The sequence below is a fragment of the Trichoplusia ni genome, chromosome 19, assembly GCF_003590095.1.
Source record: "Trichoplusia ni isolate ovarian cell line Hi5 chromosome 19, tn1, whole genome shotgun sequence".
Taxonomy (NCBI): Eukaryota; Metazoa; Arthropoda; class Insecta; order Lepidoptera; family Noctuidae; genus Trichoplusia; species Trichoplusia ni.
Genome location: NC_039496.1, coordinates 177,194 through 198,053, shown reverse-complemented (window position 1 = coordinate 198,053; position 20,860 = coordinate 177,194). Strand labels below are relative to the sequence as shown.

General features: G+C 36.7%; 2 protein-coding genes across 2 annotated transcripts; one reads left to right on the top strand and one right to left on the bottom strand.

The window, feature by feature from the left end:
* The first annotated feature begins 675 nt into the window (after positions 1-675).
* LOC113503615 (nuclear cap-binding protein subunit 1) lies at positions 676-20,754 on the top strand. Its single transcript, XM_026885665.1, has 10 exons — positions 676-842; positions 926-1,707; positions 1,929-2,347; positions 2,734-2,871; positions 2,954-3,057; positions 15,647-15,900; positions 16,133-16,376; positions 17,281-17,396; positions 17,949-18,137; positions 18,694-20,754. The coding sequence occupies exons 1-10, from the start codon at positions 803-805 to the stop codon at positions 18,805-18,807; spliced, it is 2,400 nt and encodes a 799-aa protein (XP_026741466.1). The 5' UTR covers positions 676-802; the 3' UTR covers positions 18,808-20,754.
* LOC113503614 (flocculation protein FLO11-like) lies at positions 3,076-14,995 on the bottom strand. The gene is made up of 2 exons (XM_026885664.1): positions 11,155-14,995; positions 3,076-6,710 (listed from the first exon to the last, which is right to left on the bottom strand). Exons 1-2 carry the CDS (start codon positions 11,191-11,193, stop codon positions 3,366-3,368), a joined length of 3,384 nt encoding a protein of 1,127 aa, XP_026741465.1. The 5' UTR covers positions 11,194-14,995; the 3' UTR covers positions 3,076-3,365.
* Positions 20,755-20,860: the final 106 nt, after the last annotated feature.

Here is a 20,860-nt window from a genome sequence, read left to right as displayed (position 1 = left end):
TAAAGTATACGCCCGGATTCGTTCTTACCGAACTGGTCCCTTGCGGCTCATGAGAGAGACTAGTGGAAGAAGAGTGGGAAGACCATTGCCCAGCTGTGGGATATTCCAGGCTAGTAAAAAAAAAGTATACGCTAGCTCATTGATTTCAAAAATTATTAGAAGTTGACTCTTGTTTTTAAATGGAAATTTTTGAATTGCTTGAAAAGCACTAACGGAGTCTGTAAAATAATAGAATTTATTAATATTTTTTTTACGTATTCAACTGCTTTGAAAAATCCATAGCATTCTCCCGTGAAAACCGACTTCTCTAGGGAGCCCTAATTTTCTGCACTACTTTGTATACACCTATTGTGTACTGCATAAGGTGAGAAGTGTATTCTGTCGTAACTAACACCAAATAACGGGAGTTTGTTAGAACGGTGTGAAGGGGAACAAAGGGATAAGAATTTCTTATTACTAACGACAAAACAGGGAACAGTTTTATGAGACCAGTAGCTAGATGATAGGACTTAAGATATTAAAAGGTAAACTGAAGAATCCTGAAGAAAAAAATGTCTGACAGAAATTGTCTCCTAAGCTTTATATGGTGTAACGCTAGTAGAGTATATTATAATGTCTTTGGGTGTAACGGAGTTTCCTTGTATTTTATAGAATCTGTAGTTGATTCGTATTTAACGTCAATGTCATTCGTATGTCAATTTCGGTTTCGGTGACTGGTGTTTGTTGGCATCTTTGATAATCTAATTAAGACCTATAATAATATAGTGTTTTACTTATTTGCAGTTTATTAAAACTTCTGAAAATGAATCGTAGGAGGGCTCATGATGAAGAAGAAGGTTACGGTTCGTATAATTATAGTTTTCCAACAAATTTGTAGGTTATAAAGAGTATTAGTTTGATGACCCCCGTTTAACTTTTGTTTTAGAGCGCCTCAACCGTAAGAGACGTCGTGTGTCGGAGAATCAAGAGATTGAGGATAGGTTGGAATCTCTGATATTAAGAGTTGGCGAGAAATGTAGCACGAGCTTAGAAAGTAATTTAGAGGGATTGGCGAGCGTACTGGAAGCCGATTTGAGTACGTTTCGCGTCAAAATATTACGTATCCTGACTGACTGTGCTATGCGTTTACCCGAAAAGTGCACTGTATACGCTACGTTAGTCGGCCTGTTGAATGCTAAAAACTATAACTTTGGTGGCGAATTTGTTGACTACATTGTGAAGACATTCAAGGAAAATTTGAAGCTTGGGAAATGGAACCCGGCGAGATACTGTCTCAGGTTTATTGCCGACTTAGTGAACTGCCACGTACTGGCGGCTTCCTCCCTGTTGACATTGCTGGAGACCCTAGTGGACTGTGCTAATGAGGATGGGGTGCCTCAAGTAAGAAGAGACTGGTTTGTGTTTGTGGTGCTGTCTACATTGCCTTGGGTCGGCAGAGAGCTTTATGAGAAAAAGGAATCTCAACTGGACCACCTGTTGACTACTATTGACATATTCTTGAACAAGCGAAGTAAGAAACATTGGCCAGCCCTTAAAGTATGGTCTGCTGATACTCCTCACCTGCAGGAAGAGTATCTGGACTGTCTATGGGCACAGATTAAAAAGTTGAAGCAGGATAATTGGTCTGAGAAGCATATTCCAAGGCCATACCTAGCATTTGATTCTATACTTTGTGAAGCACTGCAACACACACTCCCTGCTATCCAGGTAAACAATTATTAAGAAATTAAAGAAAAAAAGAGAAATATTCAAATTCTTTTAATTTGAATCTTTATATTTTGAAGAGTTAAGTAATAAAAATTTACCATAACACTATTATGATATATCCAGAATTTATTGTAATACTCCCTATTGGAAGATTTAAATTTATAATACACTGTTCAATTTATTTTTATAATAGGTTTTACTGAAGAAACATTTTTTTTCAGCCACCACCCCACAATGACACTGACACATACCCCATGCCAAGGGTTATATTCCGTATGTTTGACTACACGGACTGTCCCGATGGGCCTGTCCTGCCAGGAGCACATTCAATTGAAAGATTCCTTATTGAGGAACATCTACAGAATATTCTAGAAGCACATCATACAGAACGAAAGGAATGTGCTGCACAATTACTTTGCTTTCCATACAAAGCAAAGATTCCTCTTGAGTATTGTATTGTAGAAATAATATTTGCGGAGTTATTCAACCTGCCGAGGCCGAAACATTTGGAGATATGCTACGGTTCTATATTGATAGAGTTGTGCAAGCTCCAGCCTTCGACAATGCCACAAGTGTTGGCGCAAGCTACGGAGATATTGTTTATGAGGATTGATACTATGAATGTTGCATGTTTTGATAGGTGGGTTGTATTTATTTTACTAGCAAAAAATTAATAGTCCTATGAGGCTACTGTTTCAGTATTTAAGTTATTTTAAGAGCCATCTATACTTTAAACATTATAGGATTGATATGAATGTAAGAATAGACATCAAATACTAAAAAAAAATTAAAAAAACCTCAATTAAGTTTTGAGTGTTTTTGAGTTAGTAGGTAGGTAGTTTGAATGATTTTTCATTGGCAAGATAAATAAGTAATTACTGACTATATTACTCCAAAATATTCTATAATCCTGTTGTATATAGCTATAAAATTGAATTATAACGTTGTTAACCCAAAAGCCATGAATAGTCAATATAGTATTTTTGTTCCAAATGTTAATTAACAAATATTTTGATGATATTTCAGGTTTGTGAATTGGTTTTCCTACCATCTTAGTAACTTCCAATACCGCTGGTCTTGGGACGACTGGGAGGTGTGCACTCAATTAGACATTGATCATCCCAAGCCAAGGTTCATTAGAGAAGTACTTGGGAAATGTCTCAGGTTGGTACAGCATTTATATTGTTACGTTTTTTTAAATCTCATAAAGAAAGGGATAATACAAATTACTTTATTTATTTTCTAGATTGTCATATCATCAAAGAATAAAAGACATGGTTCCAGAGTCATTTGCAGCCTTTGTACCATTAAAACCAGAACCAATCTACAAATATTCCATGGAAGGAGCAGGTGAGAATTAAAAGAAAATTAAATTTTCTAATAATTTATTATACAAAATATATTAAACCTTACACTAACTAAACTTATCTGAACTTAAATATTTACATTCCGGTAACACATGAGAGTTGGATTCGTGCAAATTCTATAGTACTTTAGAGTTTCTTGACTTCACATAAATGCTTCTAAATTATTTGTATTTACCCTCGACAAAATAAATAGCTCCCATTAGTTACTGCCTGTGCCCAGAGATCAATGTGTAGACACGACAGTTTAAAGCTGCTACACTGAGTATTAAGACTATTAGGTTATGCCTCAGTCTATTCCATAGCCATTAACTCTAGTATACTGAATGGTTGGTCTCGGCTCTCTTGGCTTTCTGGTCCTTCGTCGTAATACTCATCACTTATACTTTTGATATGCGAGTTCTCATCGTCATTGTTGAATGGCGATTCGTCATCATCATACTCTTCACTCGCATGATGGCTGTGTGTTTTATTGTCTCCATGCTTATTTGTTTCCTTGTCGAGGGAGTTTAAGAATTCTTCCAGATCGTCGTCAATGTGTGCGTAGTGCTCGTGTTTTTCACTTTCGCTTTCTTTTGGTTCAGTTGGTGTTGTTCCTGTGTTTGGTTTGTCCGTGATGTCATCCATGGTGAAGCCGCCGAACAGCTCAGAGATCATATCAGATACATGTTCCGTTGTTGGACTTATCGTCGTTGTTGTTGTAGTACTACTAGTTGTAGAACTACTGACAGTAGATGGTTCTGTTTCACTATAAGTTTGCTGTGTTCCTTCCGTGGTGGTTAGGTTAAGTTTCTTCTTTTTACATTTCATCTTGTTCATTGCTGTTGGGTATGGCGATGCAACTGCAGTAGCTGTGGTAGTAGGTTCTATACTGTTGTAGTCTGAGCTCGTTACATGTGTGGTTGCATTTGACGCTGTTGGAAATATGTATTCTACGTCATCTTTAGAAGGAGGATCGTAGCTGTCAGTGTCCTTGTCGTCATCATCCTCATCTTCATCATCATCGTCGTCTTCTTCCGCTACACGTTGATGATGCAAATTAGATGATGCGTTTTTTACTTCTTGTTCCTCGATGGTTGGTTTTGTAGCTAGTGGTTTTACCGGAATTGTTACAGTACTTTCTGTTGTACTCGAAGTAAGTTTTTCTGTTATCTCATTGTAAGCATGATCTCTATGATCTTCTCTATCTCTTTCGAATTCTAGACCTCTGGGAGTGCTCACAGGAATATATCCTTGGAATTTAGATGCTTTTCTTCTTAGCGGAAGTTTGTTTGACTGTATGGAATTCGTTCGATTCTTTTCGAGTGTAGCGGTCGACCACTTGTCGTGGTTCACCGAAGTGCCTTTTTGCATCAATGTGGATTGTCTGAAACGGTTTTTACTCTTCGGTTGCGTCGTCACAACCGGTTGTTCGGTGTCCACGATCGCGCTCGGTGTAGTGGTTGTGCTGGTAGTTGTTGTTGCTTGTGTAGTCGTCGTAGGTCGTGTTGTGGTACTGCTCGTCGTAGAAACAGGCGCTTTGGGTGTTTTGGGTTCCCATACAGAGTTGGCTCCACTGGTCGCAGCGGAGCTAGCTTGAGGCGTCAAGTCATCCGTTTGCTTCTTCTGTTTGTATTTTCGTGTTGACGATGGTTTAGCTGTTGTTGAAGTGGTCGTCGTTGTTGTGGTTGTCGACGTTACACGTTTATGTTTTTTAATTTTATCTTGTTTTGTAAACTTTGGCGGAGGTCGTGTGCGCTTTGTAGGTTTAGGTGTTGTAGTTGTAGTGGTTGTTGTAGTCGTGCTGCTAGTAGTAGTAGGTCTATCTATTATCTCTGTTGACTCATCAATTTCTTCATAACTGTTTTCTTCCGATGTTGTTGATGTAATAGAGGTGGTTGGACTGATGTCTACACTTTCTGTGGTCGCTCTCTCTCTATGTGATGCCATTGGGGTTGTTTTTGTAAACGCTCCTAATATATTAGCCCAATCCATATGCTCTTCCTCTACAACATCCCTAATTGCTGTAATTATTTCCGGTGATGTAGTAGTGATTATTGTGGGGCGATAGGATTTGATGAATTCACCTTTTTTTGGTGGTTTCTTCGACGAACTGGGTTTCCGTGTATTCTTATTCCCCTTTTTTAAAACATCCGCTATCTCTGTGTAGTTCATAGTGATTGGTCTAAACGCAGTATCAGTTGCTGGGTCTGCGTCATTATACTGAGTATCAACAATTTGTGGGCTTGGCCGGAAATCGGAGGGCAAAGTTTTGTGAGGTTTGTTGCTGTGGGTATATTTCAACGGTGGCATAGGTTTGAATGGTTTTTTGTCCATAGTGACGAACACGCCTGGCGGTGCGTTGTATACTGGCGGTCTGATGTGATCCGGGAAGAGACCCACCTTCATCGGCGGCTGTTTAGGATGACTATAGATCTTATAAGATACGTCCGGTTCTTTTGTTGTGTGCTCTGTAATATTAGGCTTCGTTGTTTTGACAGGCGCCTCAACAGTAGATTCTTTTAGCAAGGGATGGTTTGTAATTGGTGTCGGTAAAACAGCAGGTCTAGTAGTTTTCACGACATTTGACGGTCCAAATCTATTATCTGTGTGTGGAGGAACGTATGGGTTGTTTCCTGTGTTATCTACATTTAAGTAGGGATGCTGGATATAGGGTGGAGGTGGGAGTGGAGGATGGTTGTATCTGAAACCTTGTGGTTTTGGTATCGGATAAGGTATCAGTTTCTTGTGGTATGGCTCCCTGTCATCTACATATGCTGCTTTCGCGTGATGTGGGTACATATGCGGGACGAATGCCTTTTGTTTATACCTGTACGAAGGTTCCTCATCGCTGTCTTCATCGGAGAATAATGATGAGAATATTCTATCTAAACCGCGGACATAGGATGGTCGTTTATGGTAACTGTGCGAAGGGTTAATATTCTTATGTACCCATATAGCTCGCTGCGGCCTCTCAACCCTCAGAGGTTGTTCATATTTACGTGTTTGCGGACGTTCAGTTGGTGTATTTTCTTTTATAGTAAACGTTCTAACAGGGTTCTCATAAGGTTTCTTGAATACCTTGTTCTTAGTCTGACTTTGTGACGTCACCGAGAATGTTAACTCATAATGGTATTTCCCAGATGGAAGTTCTCCTTGCCTAACACGTTTGACCGACCAAAATGCTTTGACACCTTTCGTGCAGTTTTGGCTGCAGGTACTTTGCGTCGTGTTATCTTCTGCGAATCTGTAGCCATCCGCGTCTTCAAGTAATCTTCCCTTCGCTAATATAGTGATGTCGCTCGGTGGTATGGGCTCTTCCTTCAACCTGTCAAACTTTGCTGCTTTAATTTTTTCCCAAAGATCGTGGTCATCTACTTCTTGCGACAGGTTTTCAGGCTTTCTGTCCGGTGATATGACATCTCCATTCGCTATTAACTGGTCTATTTTATCTCTAACAAGGGTTAAGTAAACACTGTGCCTCAAGGCGTCTTCCCAGTAGTGCGCGGGGACGGCGGCGACCGCCGGGGGCGCATCAGTCTTGATGATCTCGTGCAGGGTGCCGGCCGCGTCCTGCCCCCCGCCCGGCCAATCGATGAGCGGGATCGGCGTCGGTTTAAAGTCCTCCACATTTTCTGCGTGACTTCCGTCCTTCAGTACCTGTAATTCGAACAATGAACTTTAATAAACATGAAACGACAAATCAAACGAGCAGTAATTAAATGCCGTCGTCGAGTATCATTAGAATCGTATTCGACGGAAAAAATGTGGATATTTCAGTATGCGTTTGAAAGTAAAATGGCGGTGGGCGGGAAAGTGCGCTGGAGACGTTGGCGTGTTATAAATCGGTTGCGTGCCGGACGATCCAACCCCTCTGCAATGAGTTTCCAATTGAATAATTTCTGTGCAAACCAACATATTTGGCTCGATCTTTGTTAGTTTACGTTATTGTTCTTAATACTGTGGGCCCGTTAGGGAATATAACAATTAAATAATTACAACACCTGCTATTATGTAATTCAAACCAATAATAAGTTTAAAAGAGATGATATATGTGGTGAAAAAAGGCAAAGAGTAAAAGGGACAAAATATCTAGACAATGGGCCAGTAAACACCACAAATATTACGAAATCCCAAAAAACTACACAGCTCTATAATTTTGACAGTGACTACGATCAATTAAACATAAGGGCAAGTACACAACAGCATCAATTGTGAACATTTTGCGAAGACAATCGTTTATCAAACACAATCATTGTGCGTTAGATTTCATAATGTTCCGAACGCAGATCTTAATCGCGGTCTTTAGCAATTTCTTTGTATCTCCTAACAATGACGTACGGATTATAAATCGTTGGTGTGCTCTAGACCTATATGCTCGGCCGCCGTAAAATTATATTATGTTAAAGTTAATATAATAGATGCGTTATTGGAATATCTGATGCGTTTGTTAATGGAACGGAAAAGTAGCTTTTACTTTCGTATTATTTGTACTTTTTATGGTATCATAACGAATTTCCTCTTTATAAAATTTAATGTATTGTCTATACGGGAAAAAACGAGAAAAATATAAGTTTAACATGACATGTGATATCCGAGTTTATTCTAAAGTTGTTTCTTTTCATCAGGAGTCAGGCAATTTTAGGTATCAGTTAATAAATATGTCTGACATGGTGATATATTATATTATCGTTGTTGTAATTTATGTTAAGTTGTCCTTATAAAATACTCACCTTGTTTCATTGTCTCAGTCAATGTCATTTTGCACTAGTTTATATCTAAGTCTTTTTCGTTCTGCAAGATCAGGATTTAGGACGATATCAAAATAAACAGTATTTGAGAAATAGCTCATAGAAAATGCTATATATAAAAAATTTAAATACGATATTGGAAAATTGGAAAACATAACAGAGTACAAATATTCGGTGGAAAACCGACAACTCCAGAATTCAAAAGACAACAATATCACAAATTTTGTTTTTAAACCGAGATAAATAAACGAAACCAACGAAACAAACGAAACCAATATATTTGGAAATTGGCAAATAACCTGATAAACCCCCCTTTTTTCACGGGGTTAATACCGACCTTGGATATTCCGCCAAATCTTTGGAAACCATCTCAGATGTGACATAATGGTTTATGATTAGACGACGAATTGTAGGTCTCATATCTGTTATGAAATCTCAAATATAATTCTATATTTATATACGAAATTTCATTGTATAAGAATAGTTAAGATTTTATTGTTTAGTCTGTGTAGCGGCTTAGAAACTCGGCTTGATTCACATGACTGGTCAGTACGACGATTTGAGTTAAGATAGTGTGAGACTATGTTCGCTAGCTTAATATTAACGTTATTATAATACATCACGGAGGTATAGTCGGTGACGAAAGTTGGTAAACGAAGTTTCAGCTTCAGATAGGAAAGATTTTGCCGTTTCTTGTCTCACAGCTAAAGCACTGAAGCGGTGAAGGGTGGGCGAAACTGGGTGCTGTCCAAATGTAATCTGACCTTCAAAAAGTGCTACTTAGCCTAATTTGAATAAATGACTTTTGATTTTGATTCACAAACCGCTAGGGATTTCTTTTTCACAGCACGTGTATGTAGGAAGCGATGAAGGGTAGGTGAATTTATGGTGCGTCCATTGTAAATTTACGTTCAAGATTTATATATTAGCGCTATTTGTAGACATGGCTTTTGAATTTTTGACGTATTTGCTAGGCGCCATCTGCAAATTTGTAATTTTTCAAAATATTTTCGGGATCTTTACTTATTTCGTTTCATAGATCCAAGCTTTAATTGTTGTAATATTTGTATGTTTTAGGTGTCGTAAATATGAGTTTTCTTGGGTATTTGTTGCTGATTGTACATTACTCTCTTGAGAACGTTTTAAATATAAACTGTTTTTACACAAGTACACAAACTGGAATGTTATACAGCCATATAGATTTTTAAACTACTCAGACAGCAATCCTTATATCGCGGGGTTTGCACAAACATTCAAGTCACATGTACAAAGACATCCATACTCTGAGAATTCGTGTATCACACAAACGCTTGTCTAACGCAGAGATGGAAGCCTCTTTGCCAAACGAAAGATAATCTTAAAATTTTGAGGCAGTTAAAAAAAAAGTTATGCTCGCATAGATGTCGGTTACGGTTAAAAAAATACCACACAAATCACTCCATACAAGTATCCCCTAATCCTAGACGAATAGTTGTAAAAAAGTAACAGATGAATATTCGATCAATAAGAACTATACTTTTTGGATTAATTATGCAATATGGAAACGAAGAAAAACGAGTTTTTTATGTCTAACCCCAAAACTCAGACACATGGTCGCGAACACAGCTGACTAGACCAGTTAGGTGACATATGAAAGTATTAAAATCATTTCCAATATATACGTAAGTTATGAGTTGTAATTATACGGCTGAATGCATAATGAATCAGATCTTTAGAAGAAAGCTAAAGCAAAAAATGTTGCGTAGTTTAGGAGGTGCCGTCAATATCAGTTTTATTTCTTTTTCTTTAAGCTTAAACAAAAGGTCTAAAATAGTTACAGGGTCTGATATATGTTTGACTTCCAGTAGTTGTGTAGCTTTTAGTTTGAGTTTTTCATTTAGACTGGTTTGAAAAGTTTGTAAAAAATGCATATTTTTGATGTTCACTTTCTGAATTTTTTAAAAACTTTTTTTTCTCTTTTAAGTTTCCTTTTCTTTTATATATTCAAGAGAAGAACTCGTACTAAGAAATTTAAATTCTTATGTCACGGGGATTTCAAAAACATTCAGGTCACGTGCTTAAAGACACCCAGATCCGAGAAAAGCATTTGTGGATCACAAAACCCATTTGAAGGACACCTAACTGTTCCAATTAATAAGTAACGTTTGCGACTAATATTTTAAATCGTATTGATGGTCCATAAGAAAACATAAACAAAACATAGGCTAAATCCATTTGTTATTCCACGTGACTTAAAGGAACTGATCTTACCGTACATATTATGAGTTAGTTTGACAACAGTGCTTGCTGCAACACATGTTAAAACAATCGATTCAAAATTTCGCCATCGAAAGCCCAAGATAATGATCAGTTTACAATAAACAAATGACTGTTGTGACATAAACTTTTTAATTAATATAACATTGTCACCTGCCCGCCTGCCTCAGAACAAAAGTCTTCCAAAAATTCCCATTAACATTCCCAGGCGTTTTTATCTTGTTTATATAGCTATTTTGTCTATTTTAATGATATATTTTAGCGTTCTAATACGTTTTCCACGTTAAAGTCTCGTTCTGTTAGATATGGCTGATCGCTCCACTTACATGGGAAAATCGCGGCACAACAATGGGGTACGTCAAGGTCATTGTCTGTTTTAATTCATTTAATGTTGTACGGATAATTTATAATATGTTTATTATGTTTAAATTATGAAGAAAAACGTCTAAAGAAACCGGGATTCGGGAATCGATCACCCTGTGAATAGGGGCCCAACCGTGTGATATTTAGAGCACATGATTCTATGTTCCATTACATAGTCGTTAAAATCGATTATCTAGTGTTGACTAACATTGTTTATATTATTGAGTAAGATTTTGGCGTCATGATTAGCGCATAGGGCATAGTAATCATAGGCCGGTAGCTATTGTTGTTGGTCTGTTATAATAAGATGTAACAGCTATTACAAAACATGCTGAGGTACAAAGAACTTATCAATGAATCAACACGGCCTATCACGGTCCACTTCTAAACATAGTCCTCTTGCAAATTGCGTCAGAAGATCCTTTAGAACTTCTAAATTAAGCATTACTTCCGAAATGCATGGAATGTTCGCTTAAACTAAGAAATTGAATTATTGTGTTTCTTAACATATAAAAAAATCTCGATCACTATTCAAAATTTTCTTATTTCAGTAGTTCAAAAAACGCAAATTTTATACAGTATGTTCATATTACATTCCGGTTACGTTTAAAAACTTAAGTATTTTCGAATCAGTATTAATTTACAAGAAGCTAAAATTTTCAATTCACAAAATTACCACAAAAAAATATATAATAAATCATAATTAATGAATGAAAAACAACATAGATACTCACAACGAGCGCAAAGAAAACGCATATCAATGCGGATCTCATGTTTCACTGTTTCACGCACTGCACGATAGGTCTCACTGTTACTGGTGCTGCGCGGGCGCACTGGCGGCGCGGACTGACGGCCCGAGCGAGCCGCAACACCCACCCTTACGACTCGTGCGGATGACACACGCTTTAGACAATGTTGGATGTACGCTTTTGAGGAAATCTGTGTTTTTTTTTTGTTAATTTGGTGGGTTATGTTTAGATAAAATAGGAAAAAAAAGATTATGAAAGAAAATGTATACGAATGTGCTGGATTTTTCATATGAAATCTCTTACCTTTTTTTTATCACGCAGATCGCGTTTTAAGTAAAAGTTGAGATTGGCTGTCAACAGTGTGAAACTTATAAAGTTAGTAAAATAATAAACAATGGTAATATATTTTTGTGTAGCGTTAATTTGAAGTATAGGAAAATGTAGTTTAGATTATTTGGAGTAAGAAATATAAAAAATGTCTTCTTTAAACACTATCTTTAATGATTTCGATAGTTGGGGTTAGTTACCAAAAAAACCTTATTACTTGGACTTGACGAAAAATCAGGATGAATTGTCGTTTAAATTCGCCGATTTAATTTCTAGGTTCCATAGGGATATATTTGTCTGTTTCGGATCCTGACAGACAAATATCAGCATGCCAATTTTAGTCAATCTTCAAAAATCCCAAATTATATTGTCAATAGCATGTTATAATAACTAGATACACATTGGTGTAAATAAACGTCCGCATGCTTAAAGTAAGCAGATCCAGTTGAACAACAGTTCATCAGATTTAGATGTTGTTTATTGTCAGTAAGTGTGGGAACTTTGTTGTGTGGTGAACAGACTCGAGTCTTAAGTAAAACTTAGTTGACTTAGAGACTAGACTTAGTTAAGGGAAAGCCATTTACCCGATGGTTAGGTTACACCTAAAACAGTGCTGCTAAGGATGATGTCCAAATAGCCCAAATAAAGTTTCGGGAAGAGTGATATCTCTCTTTAAGGCACATTTTCGGTTGATGAAGTTCGAAAATTCGATGAAAACGAAAGCGTTTTTTCTATCAAGCTCTTTCAGTTTGTGTAAAATAAACTGGTAGTTGCAGGTGACAATTCCGAAAATGATAATTTAATGAAATCAAAGAAGAGAGTGATCTCCTATTTATTCATGATTTCCAGATGGCATCTCAAGACCCGTTAGTTTCATGTTTCATCACAATGACGGGTACGTTTTCCTTACTTTAAAATCTGCATCTGCACTAGAAAAATCGAACTCGGCAATGGTCTGCATGATGTATAATATTCGGTTAACAAACTTTCAACAAGCGGCAATTCTCTACATAAGAACAGATAAAAATAATGCATGACAGACAGACGGACAGAATGCTTTATAACCATTCTTGGTTATTGGGGCTAAGTTATTACTACAAAAAATATCTATTTCTAATGTTAATTAATGAAAAATAATACACGTCAAATGACGTGTTGGTAACACGATCAATATTAATTATTGGCCGGTAGTCATTATGCAAACATTCGAAAGTGCTTTTATTGTTTTTCGATGGGCACATATTATCATATACGTGTTCATTCAAGTTTTCATATTCACATCTCCGTTTATGGTATTAAAAAAATAACGACCGAATTGAAACCCTCCGTTATGCAGTCGAATGAACTAGACCTTTTCGAATCGTCCCGTGAAGGACACAAGGAGTGAAGGTCTTTATATACCTACCCTTTGAGAAGAAGTCCCACGGGACAAAGGCCAGAGAGATTCGCTCAGAGCATGCCTGAGCGACCCCGTGACCCTGGCTCAAGCAGTTGAGGGGTCCAGGGTGGTTTTAGTAAGCTAGAGACTTACATTATATCACCACGCCGCACCGTGTCCTCGGCGTGGGTTGAAGTCAACCCGGAAAAAATGCTAGCGCGTGCGCAAATTACCTATATTAACCAAACGTAGAAAATCTTTTGATACTGTCAGTAGCGTGACTATAAATTTATAAAACGTCTAGCTATCTTATTCTGTATCCCACGTTTCATATTATCTATAGCAGTCACAGTTTTCCATTTGAAAATTACTTGACATAATATGCAAGTTTGCGTTTGTTTTTTTGCTTTTGTATTAAAAAGCAACACAATTAATTTCCGAACAGTATTTAATGTATGTTTCCTGTATAATATATCAGTATTTTTATTACTTTCCTGGAGCTAGAACGAACAAAAAATAGACGAGCACTTTCTGAGACATATTTTCAAAATAATACACTTTTTCTCAACTTTCCATATTGTCGCCCAACAAGATATAGCATGATATATGTGAAATACATTTCGACATAGTTTTCATAGGGCATTAGCACAACTAAAGGATGTTTAGACAACATGAAGGGTCTTTATCTTTACGCCTAGATTTGTCGGCGGGCAAGGAAGCTGTGGTAACCGTACAACGTCCGCACTTTAATGAGTTTTTAAAAACGACATAAATGTATAATAAAGCCCTGATTAACATCGATTCACTTCTAATTGCACACTTTAAGAATTGCGTAAACTAATATATCGCATTTTATTATATTTTGTTAAATTATATCTTAGTTTCATGCTCTAAATTGGTTTGGTTTGGATTGGATTGAAATATTTAATCCAATAAGTATTTGATTAACGCTTTTATTTCTGGAATTACAAATGATCTAAATGATAAATCAAAAATTAAAAAGAAAGCGAGTAGAAAAACATTTTATTCAAGGCAACTGTTTCAGTACAACGGCCGCGAATTTCCATAGTACCGTTCGTCAGAAATTGTCCCTGGTTAGGAGTTGTGTTACATCCAAGAGTTGCGATTTCATGAAATGAATACGTAGATAATTTAGTACTTTGTACTGTCGTGTCGTATGTACTTAACATACGTATTAATGCCTGTCTTTAAGGCAATAAAGCTATTAATCTTTTCACAAACCGCATTTTTATATCCTGCCAGTTCGTTAGCATTTTTTTCCAACGATATCTCATGATTGTTTTTACAAATGTCCGATGAAAAACTACATTCATCACGCGAGGGTTGATCGAGTGAAATTCCCTGCGTGCGCACTTTCCATCTCGTGGACATTTCGCCGTGTTTTCTTTATTTAACTTGCATGCGGAACGCTAGTGTGTAGCCGGCCTAATGAATCGATCTCCCAATTAAGCACTTACATTCGAATTTGGACTCTATCTACCAAACTTCATAGTTTGATATCCAGTGTATGTTTTTGTACTCCGTACGCAAATATAAGTTTGTCGTTAATTCGCAGTAGGTTGCGTTGAACATACGAAGAACATGAGTGGTTATGCTTCAACGAATAGGGAATCCGTCTGCTTTCCTTGTTGACTGTGTAATTTTATACAGTCTGTGATATATTATTAATTGATTTTGTCAGTGATTATACGATTAGAGGAATATCTCGTTTGAAGATTAGTTGTAAACTGTACGCACGCATGTATTGGTGAATTTGCGGTGTGATCAGGTGTGTTATTTTTTAATAACCGGCGTAATTATCTGGTATCGTTAAAATAGTGTTACAGTTAAGAATGTACTACTATGTAATGTTATACGTTATGTTAACTATTAAACTATGTACGTTGTTCGAAGAAAATATTGAAAGTCTTTATCTGCGTAAGTATTTCTTTAAAAAAAAACAGATTATAGAACTTTCAATCGACACTACTTTGCTGTAGTACCTGTCTTGAATTATACTCCGATCAAAATACAGACAAAAAATATCAAATAACAGAAATCCTATCTCAACAAAATTTCGAAAGAGAATTTAGGTAAACCAGCAGTAAATGAACCTTAAGCTTATACTGAAAAGGGACTCCGCTTGCTTTAATAAATCAATTCTAAACCACATACCTTTACTCCAACACTACTAACATAAGGTCAGAAAATAAACAGCTATCGCGCACAGCTACTCTGCCAGTCAGTCGGCAATCCATCTAGTTCTCATGATCTCTCAGCCCGCGATAACGTTTGCGCAACCCACCCCGGTATTGTTCGCCGTATCTCACACCGCATCTACACTAATTGCTAAACTAACGCCCTCTTATTATTGAGGTTCAACTGTTGAGGAATCGTACTACTCAGTAACGTTGGGAAACTCCGAGGTAGTGGAAGTTGGTGATAAGGTCTTTAATTTAATTTGCCGGAGTGTCAATATTTTTAATTTAATGGAAAATTATTGTTAGTACAGTTTTGCAAGTGTTAGTTTTGTTTCTCTTTGCATGTTGTTGCCTTATTATGCTTAAAATCATCTGATCAAGAAGTGGGTTTATTTTATGGTAAAAGCAAAACGTACCTACTATTAAAATTGTCTTGATTTGTTGTCAAGCATATTCTTTTGTAGGAATAATTCCTAAATCTATTCCCCAGACTATACTTACCCCTACGATATGGGTAATTTAAGCCATTGAACACATTCCATTCTAATATTCAACATTTTCCATATGACAGCATCCCTACCTGGGACCGAAGCTGCTCACCAGCTAGTAATCTGCGTCCGCAACAAATGTACCCCTGAAGAAGCACTGAATGTACTACGAGAACTTCCTAACCCGCTCCGGGAGGGCGAGCAGTCGGCCGCGGCGCAGGCGGCGCCCTACAACCCGCTGAAGATCGATGTCTTCGTGCAAACACTACTGAATCTCGGCAGCAAGAGTATATCGCACAGTTTTGCTGCTATCTCCAAGTTCCATTATGTTTTTAAGGTATGTAGTGACACATTACGTCGATAAAAAACTAGTTTTGTGTGTTATGTCCTACCTTCTGTTTTTGATATACCTACTAATTGTGGCCTCAAAAGCAAGGAGTTATTATTTTCACCAATACTTAAAATCTTCATTGTCTAAAAAGTACACCTGATTTACGTTTACATTAATTCTTGATGACCGTTCTTTTGCATGCTTCCAACCTTCTAATAAATCTTCCTTTGATTTCTAGATCCTAGCAGAGTCTGAAGAAGCTCAGATCTGCATTCTCCGCAACGTATGGGAACTTTGGCAGCGACACCCGCAGATGGTGTGCGTCCTCGTCGACAAGATGCTTAAAACTCAGATAGTTGAATGTAACGCCGTGGCCACCTGGCTCTTCTCCAAGGAAATGGCGTCGTTCTTCACGCACAACTACCTCTGGGAGATACTGCATCTGACTATCGATAAGATGAACAAACACGTCTCCAAATTGAGTGAGTTTTTTGTTATTGTAATTGTTTTTGGCAGACATGGGGTAAGATGAGAACTTGGACCAGAAGGAAAGTGGAGAGGCCTTTGCCTTGCAGTGTGACAGAGACGGCTATAAATAAATAATGATTTACCCGTGTACTCTTAAAGTTTCGGAATGTGACGATGCGGCGATTTCGGTGTCGTTATTCCAAATTGTTATGTTAATACTATCCTGTCAATACCCCTGACGTGCTGAGGCAGGCAATAGGCAGTCGTTCCCTATGGAATATTGTATACAGTTAAATTTGGTAACAAAACCTACCTCAACATACATAAAAGTATCTCAAGAGGCAATAACATCTAATATTAAGTTAAGTTCTGCTTATGAACCTACATTATCACATTCTTTACTATAAGAATTCTAGTAAATAAATACATTTATTCCAACTTATGTTAATTAAATTCTCCTAAACCGGTATTTTGCCGTTCAATATAAATAAATTGAAAATGTTGGATGTCGTGACACTTTATACCGATTGGCACAGTGGCAGACTATTTGACTTTCACTTATTGGATTAGAGGGTTCGATAACCGCAAGAAAAATGTACTGAAATGTTGTTTCATCGCACGTCAGTAGTTACAACGTACGGAAATTGTTCATAAGCTTAGCGGTACTAAAAATAAATATTTTTAGGTTTTTTTTCGTCTGCGATTATTATAAGCAACCTGTTTCAAAACTAAATCTGGTTAAAAAACTAGTACGGTTTCGAAATGGAATTAAAATATTTCAGAAATGGGTTCTTGATATATTGCTCAATAAAAACAGGAATATCCGTTTTTTTCTTATTGTATTAATACATTTATAATGTAAACAGTTTAATGAATAAATAAATAATAATAGTTAATAAATCTGTTTCTTTTTTCAAGGCGGCGAACTGCAGCAGGCAAGAGAAGCGTTAGCCAGGGCCGACTCCAGCAGTTCAGATTCAGAAGACGAGAACAGCACCAAAAAGAAGAAAGACCAAGACAAGCCTACGGAAGAGGTACAGTTTTACATCCTAATATTAAAATACCTAATTACCTAAGTGTTCGCAAAGTTCTCTGTGTAAGGAGAAAAGCAAAATCCTGTAACTAATTTTAATTAATTTTAATTTTACCCATAACCTTAGGCTGAATGTTCTAATACATCATACATACACAATTGCTGTGAGATGTTCTTTTTAGGCATCAATATCATAAGAAAATTTAGTCGATTTTAATTTTAAATTTAGTAAGTCTAGCTCGTCACACATGCCCGTCATTGCAACTCCTGTAAGCCAAGATCTACAAAGAAACCAAACGAAAACCACCGAAACACTTAAGTTCTTTGTGTCCCAGGGGAAAAATTAACTGCCTTGGAACCCGCAACTAAATTAATAAGAAATAGTAAAAAGGGGGAGTAAGAAAAAATTGTTCCACTTCCCTCCATAGCCAGCGGGAGACAAACGAAGAAATAGCTAGTTTTAGCAAAGAAAAGAGATTGACAACTGAGTTAGGCTCAGTTTTCAGGCACCACCGTGTTTTGAATATATTAATTAAGTTAATTAACTCTCCAGGCCGTGGAGCGCATGGAGGAGCGGCTGGAGGCGGCCCACATGGACCAGAAGCGCCTGTTCCTCATCGTGTTCCAGCGCTTCATCATGATCCTGTCGGAGCACCTCGTGCGCTGCGACACGGACGCGCGCGACCCCGACACGCACTGGTACCGGAGTACCGTGGGCAGGCTCAGCCAGGTCTTCCTTATTGTGAGTGGGGTTCTATATGGATTTTATTATGTACTGGCTTTAAACATCAGGGATTTAAAAGGAATAGCTTGTTTAACGATAATAACGGAGGGGTTTTAGGGGTTAAAATAGAAAGGTTAAGGTTAAACTTTGCAGGTAATTCGGTTAATTTAATAAAAAGTTCGTGATTCGCATATAAATGGCTTTCTTGATAATGGTTACATGAGATCTAACACACAAAAATGCAAGAGGGACACCGGCCACCTTGATCAGATCTTGAATAAGTTTCTGTAAGTCCACAAATCCAATAAAGAAGAGTTTTTAGAAACTCTTAAATTGCATGAACAAATTTTCCCAGACGTAAAAATGTAGTTCTAACTCAACCTATCGCAGTCCACTATTGGACGATAGGTATTTCCCAAATCGTGCCAAATTACTTGATTTCTATACAGTCAGACTATGAATAAGACTAAAAGAAGATGGCGCCACCTGTCCATAATATAAATTCATCTCTGTCCCTACAAAAATGATATATACGAAGCGACATGCAACTAATCATATTCTTGACATCTTTCAGCACCACGAACAAGTCCAGAAGTACAGCAGTACACTAGAGACCCTCCTGTTCACTCAGGACCTGGACCCGCACATCCTGGACGTGTTCCATCAGTTCCACGCGCTCACCGCTTAGGATAACTAGTTTAAGTATAGAGTACTGTTTAGTACAGATAATGTACTGATTGGTGACGTGTAATTATAGGGAGGCGAAGTTAGAGTAAGTTTATGACGAAGTTTTGTACGCCAGTAGGCTTTGGAAAGCGTGTGTTCTGCCAAACGTGTTACTACCTAGGAGCGTTGATGTGTACGCGAGTGATGTTTTATGTAGAGCGCTTTAAAACTATAGTCCATTTGTAGGTACTTAATTTTTTTTTTTTTTATTAAAATTAGTTTATAAATAAAACCAACGTAAAAGAATAATTTAAATTACCAAGTCAAATAAAGGAATATTTCTGTTGTTTAACTTTTCATGTTTTTGAACAAAAAGACACAAGTTTTTTACAAGTTTTAAGTACCAGAACCAATGGTGTAAAGACGTTTTTTTATGTAAATTTTACCTCGTCTTGATGTTATCCCGACCTACCGTAAGTGGATCGTGACAGGATCGATATCAGCCATATAACAAAGTAAATTTCCAACTTCACGGACGTAAAACAATATTAGAAAATCGCTCAAAATAATGTGTGGAAGTACCAAGTCTAAGTCACATAAGGACGTAGTCACATATAGACGGATTTTTTATAAAAAGAAGTTCTTAATGCAGCCGATATTATTTTTCCTCTCGTCGCTTCGCCTTCTTTATAATTATATTGATAAGTCCCCAAATGACGAAGGTATTGTTTAATATAAGTTAGGTGTGATTAATATTTATGAACTTGATACAAAGTAAAGGTGCGTTTATATAGTATATGTGATAAGTGTTGCGTGGTTTAAGAATAATTACCGTTTTTGTTTCTGAGGGTAGCATATTTTATCACTGAACAAGATTTTATATGACGCATAATGCCCTCTGTTATTGGTTTTACAGAAATCAACCTTATTTGTTTGTTTAAATAAGGTTTAGTTAGATAATCTTGTAGTATACTAGAATGTCTTACAACGTACTGCCAATTTATACAAGAGTCCTATGTCTCGCACCAAGTATAATGCCTGGCACCGATCAAAACCATACAAAAAATAATATTTACAAATGAGATCCTAACTCTTAATGTCTGAAAGTGATGTATTGTTGCCCAGTAAAAAAAAAAACTAAGTAATTGATTACAAATCGTAAATTTTAATGTAACACCAAAAAAACACTGTACGATAGTGCATATACAATAGAAATTAGTTCAAGAGCAAGCAAAACGACAAACATTGTTTGCCATTTGTCAGCAAAAAATGTTTGTCGTCTGTTGTCTGCAAAACCACGTTTTCGTCGCACCTAACTGACACATTTTACTGCAAGCAAGACATGCATATAACTGTGTGTAAAAAACAACTTTGCCTTAAAAAGTCACTCTTAAGTATCAAACTGTCTCCGTCACTGTCAATGTAGAGACAAATAGTACTGACTAAACTACTGTTCTTGAACACGGCCGGCAATGTCTTAGCTGTTAAGGTAGATAAAATTACATAACTCAAATAAACTAAATTGCTGATAAATTTTATACATTTAGTTAGTTCCGCCCTAGCATTGTTTAGACTATTTTATTACATTGTAATACATAAATAGATAAATACCATTTGTCATAACTCCTATTATGTTATTTTGTTTGTACTAGTACCGTAACATATGTAACTCGAGATGTAAAACTAATATTTTTATGCTGTTAAGTATCGAGTTTAGCAGAATTGAATGAATGAAACTTTGACTAAGAATAATTCTATCATTATTTTAAGAATATACAAACAGTGGAAGAGTATAATTGTTAAGTCGAATGAAAATGCTAATATTGCGTTTTCATAGCAAAATAAACTATTTTAATTCTGTTCTAGTTTTAATATGTGAACGCTCGCTTCGTAACAAACATATAGACGTTGCCCAGTTATGTATGTATGAATTTAAGCTTCATGTAAATAAAGCTTGGTTAAGTTCTAACTTTGTAGTTTTAATTTTGTTAAAATAATATTGTATAAGCCTTAATATAATTATAGCACTTTATGTATCTAGCATCTATCCGTTTAGTTATTATAAGAAGCAAAAT

Excerpts from the sequence above, each read along its gene's own strand:
- LOC113503615 (XM_026885665.1), top strand. The coding sequence starts at position 803 with ATGAATCGTAGGAGGGCTCATGATGAAGAAGAAGGTTACG. Across the intron at positions 17,397-17,948 it reads AAGACAAGCCTACGGAAGAG|GCCGTGGAGCGCATGGAGGA; the intron begins GTACAGTTTTAC and ends TTAACTCTCCAG. Across the intron at positions 18,138-18,693 it reads TCAGCCAGGTCTTCCTTATT|CACCACGAACAAGTCCAGAA; the intron begins GTGAGTGGGGTT and ends GACATCTTTCAG.
- LOC113503614 (XM_026885664.1), bottom strand. The coding sequence starts at position 11,193 with ATGAGATCCGCATTGATATGCGTTTTCTTTGCGCTCGTT. Across the intron at positions 6,711-11,154 it reads GCGTTTTCTTTGCGCTCGTT|GTACTGAAGGACGGAAGTCA; the intron begins GTGAGTATCTAT and ends TTCGAATTACAG.